General features: G+C 44.4%; 2 protein-coding genes across 2 annotated transcripts; one reads left to right on the top strand and one right to left on the bottom strand.

Moving 5' to 3' along the window:
* Positions 1 to 1659: 1659 nt before the first annotated feature.
* Positions 1660 to 4341, top strand: EPUS_09470 (uncharacterized protein; the record flags this gene model as incomplete). Its single annotated transcript, XM_007788923.1, has 1 exon — positions 1660 to 4341. One exon carries the CDS (start codon positions 1660 to 1662, stop codon positions 4339 to 4341), a length of 2682 nt encoding a protein of 893 aa, XP_007787113.1.
* A 1213-nt stretch (positions 4342 to 5554) lies between these two features.
* Positions 5555 to 6446, bottom strand: EPUS_09471 (uncharacterized protein; the record flags this gene model as incomplete). The annotated part of the gene is made up of 2 exons (XM_007788924.1): positions 5555 to 6203; positions 6256 to 6446. 2 exons carry the CDS (start codon positions 6444 to 6446, stop codon positions 5555 to 5557), a joined length of 840 nt encoding a protein of 279 aa, XP_007787114.1.
* Positions 6447 to 8616: the final 2170 nt, after the last annotated feature.

An 8616-nucleotide genomic window follows, 5' to 3' on the forward strand; every position in this document is an offset into this window, starting at 1 on the left:
AACCTGCTAGCCCAATTCTCCCTAGTCGCATACAACTCGCAGGCGATGCGCCCTTAAGTTATCTAACTTTACTGTTCTCTTTTATTAACTCCTTTCTGCGGTTACATAGAGCCTTTGGAGCTTACTTTGAGTATACTGTCTCCTTAATTGTTATTTACTTTATAGCCCTTTATATAAAAAAAAAAAAAAAAAAAAAAAAAAAAAAAAGTTAATAAATATAAATAGAAGCTTATTATATCCTTCTCTGTAATAGATATATAAGCTATTTTATATAAGAAATCCTTAAATTCTGCAAATTCAACCTTATTTATATCTTTACGCTTTCTTTATATACTTCTTATATTCTTTAACTACTTAATATTGTTTTATTTTAGCTATATAAGTACTAGTATGCCTAGGTAATAGATTAAGTAACTTGAAAAGAATATAACAAATTTGATAAGCTAGAATTTCTTAAAGTTATTTAAAGTATTTGCTAAATAATGTTTAAAAGAAGCTTTATCTTTAATAGATTTTGAGAATATAGACTTGTTCCTTATAATCTAAATATTATACTAAATAAGATCTAAGAATATTAACCTCTTACGCCTCTAAATTAATTATCTACTTCTTTTAATACTTAAATCTGGCCTCTTATTACATCTTTAACAGCTTAATCTCTTAAAAAGCAAGCTATTTAGTTACAAAATGTAACTTTAAGTCATTAAATAATATTATAAGAGAAATTCATTAAAGGGGCTCTAATTTAGGCCAAAACTGCCGTACAAATCTAGAAGGATTTATCAGAATATATAGCAGCTGAAAGAGAACGAAGAGAACAAAGATATAGAGGGCAATGTCAGCTACAAACTAGAGGAGTTCTTTATGCTGAACAAGCTCGAAATATGACTAAACAACGCGAAGAAGAGGGGGGTACGCAGGAGATGAGGAGTCAAAAGCGAGAGCAAATTCTACAAAAAGAGCTAGAAGATGAGCGTCGGCGTACGGCAAATTTGGAGTGGACCATCATAAATGGCCCTCTAGAAGAAATAGAGGATTAATATCCTAATCTGGCGAATTCTAAGCTATCTATACTCCTTCAAAGTTTTATTTCTATTCAAAAAACGCGTTTGGGTGAGAAACGTGTATGGCTGGCAGCTATGCGCTGCGCGCTGGCTTTGCCAGGGGGACCCCCCCTGCAAAGTGGGTCCCTAGGGATCCACCTATTGGGCCACGGATAACGCTTATTCTAAAGTAGTCTTGTAATTAGTCCTTAATTTATTATGAAGAGGAATAATAATCAAAATCCCCTGATTTAGTAACGATGCTAGGCTGGGAAATGATTAGTGGGAGGCTGAGGCTCAGAATGCGCAGCCTGATGCTGCGAACTTACTTTTGCACAGCCCAGAGCCGCCCGATGTCCAATCTACTCCTCCATCGACAAAATGTGGAAGGTGCCATCGTGAGAAGAACCTCAAATACAACGGAGTGAATGCACCTGGAGAGCACAAACAGAAGACAATCTCTGGCTTTCCTCGCCTAAAGAGCGACGACGGCCAGCTAGCTGCATCGCAAACAGCTACACCCGCTCGGGGACGTCAAACAAGAAGCCGGCGTGATCTCGTGGCTATTGCAAGAGAGCGTTGCGTGAATAGCTCTAGCTTATCGCCACTTTAAGCAATGGACATTGCCGCCGGCGTTGTTGGTTTCGTCGGCTTGTCAGGACAGATCTTGCAAGGGTGCAATTACCTCTGCAAGACCTTCTGTGATGCCGCGGATGCCCCGGACGTCATTGTCGCCATCTTAACCGAGTTGCGCGCTGTCAGATCCCGGCTTGAGGCTTTTCAGCACCTGCTATTGGAGATACAGGCCAGTGCTCCAGCCTGCTTGAGGGTACAACAAGATCCTGCTATTCCGTTACAAAACTGCCAAAATGTAATACAGAAAGTACAGAGCTTTGTGGACAAGTACGCGGATCTCTCGATCTCCACAGCATCGAGTTCCGGCAATCTCAAGTCCCACAAAGCCGCGTTCCATAAAGCATGGCAGAAATTCGATGTGGCAAGAAAAGGTGACCAGCTCAGAGGATATGTGTCTCAGTTGGAAGCAGCTAAGTCTTCCTTATTAGCCACGCAAATCAGCATTCAGCTTGCACTTCAGTTGCAACATTTTGACACGACCCGTGGAGCGCAGCGAAATCTTCAGCAGCTTCAAGATGAGCACACAGCCTCAGCCCAAATTGTGAAAGAGACTAAAAATCTTGTAAGCGATGTTCATAGTTTGCAGAAAGACAGTCATCTACTTGCTAAAATGACCAACCTATCATTAGACAAGATTGTCTCAAATAACCAGACGCTTCTGGTACAATTTGCATCATCCGAACAATATGCCTACGATACTAAGATTGCGTCCCACTTCACACAAAATGCTATTGAGTCGCTTAATGCAAATCTCAATAAACGGTTCGATGATTTGCCGACGATATTAGCGCCTATAATACAGGACACTATCACACAAAGTCTAGCTATTCACAATTCTTCAAGAGAGACTGAGGTCCTGTCGACAAAGCAAAGGCCTGATGATATAACCGCTAACCTCTATAAAGGAAGCCCTTATACTGGCAATAATTGCTTGTTACCTAGGCAGACAAGGTCGGTAAAGACGTTATTACAGCATGAAAGTGCTTCGTCACTACTTCCTGACGACTTAAAGATCATGTCTATCAATACTGACATTCCGGCCGAAAATCTCATGCACTCCATGCAACTGGGTAGACGAGGCCCGAAGCGACAGAAAACAACCAAGTCGGTCTTCAATGTCTGGTTCGGACGAATTGAATTAACGTCCTTAACCACAGAGCAAGAAGGTGATGTAGACTCAGACTACATTCCTCCAACGCGCCTTCAAGCACGACGGACGAGCTTTCAACTTATTCCAAATTCGTGGTTCCTGAAGTTTGGTCTTCTTTTTGAAACAGGAAAAAGCAGACCTACAATCTCCCACCCCGGATGGGATAATCGATTGCGAGTCATTCGTACCCATCAGATGGACTCGTCCGTCTACGAAACAATCCATCGTGGTGACTACGTGGGTTTTCGGAAACTTTTAGAGAGTCGAGAGGTCACGCCCTTTGATCTTATAGATTTTGGATACTCGACCATACGAACTTTGTTCGAGATTGTTGTCCATCATATAATTCCAGCAACCAGAGATGAAAACCACGTAATGCAAAGAGATCAGCTCGAAATTGCGAAAATGCTAGCAGATTCAGGCGTAGATTGTGGTGTTGGCATTGGACTGCTTTGGCTCTTGAAGGCGCTGGGCTTCAAGTCGAACGAAGCCAACCTAAGTCTGTTCCGCATCATAATGACACAGAGCCAAACAGATCCTTTCGAGGAGTCAGGTCAGAAAATTGCCCAGGGAAATTTTCTCTCAGCTCGGCTCTCCCTTCTAACGAAGCAAGATGAGTGGGACCTCTCGGAGTTCACAAAGCTATTCGAAGACTACTGGGGAAATGGATCGTTTCAACACAGAATTAGAAACGACAGGAGTAGTGATGAGTGGCACGAAATACAAAAGCTGAATTGGAGCCGAATGCCAATATCTCTCAGAAGGTCAAGATCTTATTGTGTGGCCGTATTTGGGCCGCGTTTTATTGACTTTTCTTGGCCGGAGCTTTACTGGTCAGCTGGAAAGCCAGCTTTCTGGCAGTCGAAACAAGCTTGTGAAGAATTCTTTGGTTCATATTTCGTAAAATACGATTGGCCACTGTTGTTATGGAGAGAGGAGCTGCCTACTTTCTGGCACTCGAGAAAGGCTTGTCTGGAGATTTTTGGAGAGTATTTCATAGCATATGACTGGCCACATCTTTTGGGGAAGCTGGGCTTCGACTTCTTGGAAGGCAAAGGAGCTTGGAAACAAAGAAGGCGATGGCACTGGGATGAGGAAGGACGAAATATATGGATCACTCAAATGATAGAATGCTGGTCGAAGGATGACATTCCCAAAAGACATGCAAGACAATATTGCATAGATCAATATGGTGTCAATTTTGTCAAAGAAGAGCTACCGTCTCTATTGAGACAGGATGGGCTGCCGGAAGAAGAAGTAGTCCAATTGACTGAGGACGGTCCGGATATGGAGCCACCGGCCCCTGTTCCATTTTGGAAGTATGAAGAATCGGTGTCACTCTTCGAATGTGAGGAGTCAGAGGACAGTCAAGACGAGCATGATGCAGACAGCGATGCCGCCAGTGACGGAGACAGTGATGCCGCCATTGATGGAGACAGTGATATCAAGCTGAGTGATGGACACAGTGATGACGAGCTGAGTGATGGTTGGCAGACCGCAGAGGAAGACTAAAGGTCAACGGTTCAATTTTCGATCGGAGAATATCCTTTCGTTCGAATTACAGCTCTTTATTGAGAAGATGTAACACGGTATGGCAATGAGTCGTCTCCAGCAGGTATCCAGACATGCGTCTACAGACCAGCTGTCTTTTCGCCAGGATCCAAAACACAGAGAGGTCAGAACAAGGAAGGGCCTGTGCGCCATCGTTTCGACCGTAGGGTGCATCGCCTAGCAATTCCTCGATACAGAAGGTCTCAAGCGAGGATGCTAGGACGAGAGGACATGAGCACTGACAATGATGAAGAATTGTTGCTGGTGAGAATGGTCCAGGGAAGCAGCGCTACCATGTCAGTCACGCAGTGAGCTGAAGTATTCCGAGGGGAGAAAAATCCCCTTATCCAAGAAACCTGCCTGTCCCATCAGTTGGATGTCAGTGTTTTCGTTGGCGTGCTGAGCGACCGATCCTGTCAAAGTCAACGGCCTGTTATCACCATGCCCTGCAGCTGATCATGGCATCCAGCCTTTGCCCGCTGGGTCGACTACCACCAGAGGTCCATAAGAAAAACTACTCTATGCTTCTCGGGCTCTTGCGCTCTCCAGAATGATATCTCCGATCTCATCTTCAGTTAGCATTCCAACCGTCCCAGCTTTCTTTGATAGGAATTATCTATCCACCCTTCAAACTCGACCTTCAGGCAAACCCGAACATCAGCCATTATGGTAGTATGATCAATTCCCATAATCAAGTGCTGCACCGTCTGCACAAAGCGAGATCCTCATCGCTAGCAACTGGATATTGAACTCATCTCGATGGCTCTATATGTCTTATGACATACCATTCGTTCTGTCCCGGAACAAGTATCATGTTCTCCCTCATCTGTTTGGAGACTATAGCGCAACACTCATTTACCCACCCTCTTCATCAATCTACTATGTAAGTCACTTGAGCATCATATCTGCAAGCCATCTTGGGACGGCCCAAAAACCTAAATGTGCTTGATCGGATAAGATAAGGCGCATTCGATGCTGTGACATGGCCATCTGACCCACTAGTTTCTGAAATAATTGTTGCTGGATCAACCGTCTGTGTCGATTGATGGATGTTCGATGCTATGCTCGCGGAAGCATCGTTACTTTTGGTCTTGGTAATGTCGTAAGGAGGTATGTGACGGACAAGTAACGTCGTCTCATGTATAGCACAGAGCTCAGCATACCAAGAGCGTTCTCAATCCAGTATCCTCAACATCTCCTCCACGCTGGCAATCTTCTCCCTCGGCTTGCCGCCCCTCTCCTTTCCCCTCTCCCTCTCTAACCGATCAATTTTCTTCCAATCCTCCCAACTCACCCTCCTCAACCCTATCCCCGCTTCCTCCGCCGCATCCCTTACCCCCTCCCACCCCCTCGACTCCACACTCCCAATGAACCTCTTATCCATGATCTCCTTCCCAGCTGTTTGTCGATCCCTCCAATCCCTAACAACTGCCTCAGCAGTCCTAAACGCATCCGCCATCGTCAAAGCGATAACGCCGGTAGGCCCGCATTTCACCCACCCAGCACAGTAAAGACCCGGGATCGGGATGCTGTATTCATGATCCATTTCCTGGGGCTTGTGTGCATGCTGAGGTGAAGAGACTATGCGGCCAACGCCATCGTTAGGGAAGATCCCCTTTTGCGAGTTGAAGGGAATTCCGGCGGAGGCTAAGGTAGAGAGAGGTTCGGATTTATAACCAATGGAACGGAAGAGGGTTGTTGTAGGAATTGTGTGGTGCGCTGGGTTAGGGGCTAGTAGGAGGAGGGGTGATGTGGTTGATGTGGGATTGGCGAGTTGGGTACGCGTGAATTCGATGGCGGTAAGTTGTTGAGGGTCAGCGGTCCTTGAATTTCACTACGTAGACATCCGAGTCCGATTCATGATAAGATTCGAACACAACGTCCCTCCCACTTTCTCCGACAAGGTATGCGACAATAGCTACAGAGTAGAGACAAGGAGAATTGTCACCGAGGTCGATGTCTATGAATCCATCTTGAGGCTTCATTACGCCGCTTTTGCCGGTCGGTTTTCCCGGAATGCGTTCGGAGCGGTGCATTCGCAGCGGTGCATTCGGCGAGCGGTGCATTCGGCGTTTGGGTCTTGGCGGGTATCGCGTCATACAAATTACTAACAAATCCACCCATCTTGCCCATCTGAATCATATGAAGATTTTACACAGCTATCCACAATATCTATTGATGCTGTTATAACTTCCCTATTAGGAAATAAGTATAGAAATCATGGTGTTAGAAATGACTCTATTCCCTTGCCCCTCTGCCTACTCTGCCTCTGCCCCTACCCCTGCCCTGTCCTGTACCCCGTTTGGGTACCTTTTCAGCCTCTAATGCCTTCATTGTAGGGGCTCTTTTGCGGCCAGCTCTTGATTACGTTATTGCTGCTGGCGCTGTTGAGGGGGGGGGAATAAAAGCCTCGTCTACAGCTTCTTCTTCCTCTTCTTCTTCTTCTTCTTCTTCTTCGTCAGGAGTTAGAGGAGGAGGAGGAGCTTGTAGAGGGCATCGGCCCTGTTAAAAATGAAGCTATAAGAGCCATATTAGTCTCTTGGCGTGCCTCTCGAACAGCAACCTGCTCTCTCTGTTGTCAGCATCACGCTCTGCTGCCTCAGCTCCTGTCATAAGTCGCTTGTTGACCCTATCATGACTCTTGAACTGCCTATTCCATCCTGATTTGTTGACGATATCTGGCATTCGAGTATTAAGATCATCCTCTTTAAGCTCTTGAGCGAATTCAACAAGACCTTGTTAGGCATTTATAGCTGCTCGATCGTATCATGTACGAGCATAGCCTGTAAGGTCCTCTCTAGCCTCTAGAACTTGTAGACCAAGCCCTGTAATCTGATTCCTATTAGGAGAGATATAAGGGTGCTGCAAGTAAGAGGAAGAATTTTGTAGGGGGGATATTAGTAGAGCGAAAGTACGGTACGTTGGTACCTAATTAGCGATATAGATAGGCTTACCATTAATCCACTAACGAGGGTGTACTAAGAATCGAGGAATAGAGGCACTATCTTCAAACGGCTATGCAAGATAATGCTTGCAGGGAAGGCCAAATCGAACAAGTATCTCGTATTCGAAGCAAGAAGGCTCAGGGCGTAGAGTGCCCTTATTCATCTCATCTTTTGTGGCCTCTCATTCAGAGGATATCTTCGAAACAGCGAAAAGCGATATAGTATCTGCCAGCAGTACGAATGCTTGTGAGTCGAGCGTACAAGGTAACTTACTACCATTCTGAGCCTCCTCCTGAGATAACTGCCTCAGCTTTGACTTCACAGTAACTCCTAATTGACGACTAGTCTCTTCTATACTAAGTTGCTTATTCAGAAGGTCTTTTGTGCCAGGGTAGAGGCTCTCAGAACGTTGATTCGAATAAGCGCCTAGGTTCGGATGCTTTCAAGTGTAAATTCGTAAAAACTGCGACTCCTTAAGACCCTAATATTTGTTGAGATATCTAATCTTATCCGGCCTTAGTTTTGAATAAATAACTGCATAATTAGTCTCTAATTCAAGTAGAGTTTTGCTCTTAATAAAGGCCTATAATAGTAACTTTATTTCCTTGCGTATCTCCTTAGAATAGCCCTTATCAGCAAGCCTTTTTTTGACGTTTTAAATAGCGTGCTAATTACAAAATTAAAGAATTATATCTAGAAGAAATATATATTAAGGCTTAACTAGTGAAAACAAGTCTCAACTAGAAGCTAGGTCCAAAGGCTTTTTTTGGCTAACTAATTAGTAATGCCTTTGTCTTTGAGGATTCGATAGATAGTCATTCGATGGATACTAATACCAACTTCAGACTTGATTTCTTGATAAGTAGCCTTTGGATTGACACGAATAAGACGTAGAATATTGCGTTTCTGAACCTTATTCAAGGTCTGGGGGCGTCCTGAACAGGGCAAGCTTTTGCCTTGGTTACGCAGTGGATTTTAAGCAAGGGTATTGAAAACGGTGGATTTGCCGCATTGCAAATTTTGACTAATCTTTTGATTTGTCAACCCCATAGCTTTGTACGCAGAAATTTGACCTCGTTGGTATGGAGATAACTCCTTGCCATAGCTCCTGTTAATTTCAAGAGGCGCCAGAGCCTTGCGTTGAGCTATAGGAGTTGTTTGAAAAAGGGTGTAAAAAAACGCGTGTTCAAAAATAACGCGTTTTAGTCTGATACTTTCGCGCGGGGCTGTATTAGATAGGCGCTCTATAATAATTACTAATTCTTTAACTAAGACACTCTAACTATTTAGT

The sequence above is a fragment of the Endocarpon pusillum genome, assembly GCF_000464535.1.
Source record: "Endocarpon pusillum Z07020 unplaced genomic scaffold C725643, whole genome shotgun sequence".
Lineage (NCBI taxonomy): Eukaryota > Fungi > Ascomycota > Eurotiomycetes > Verrucariales > Verrucariaceae > Endocarpon > Endocarpon pusillum.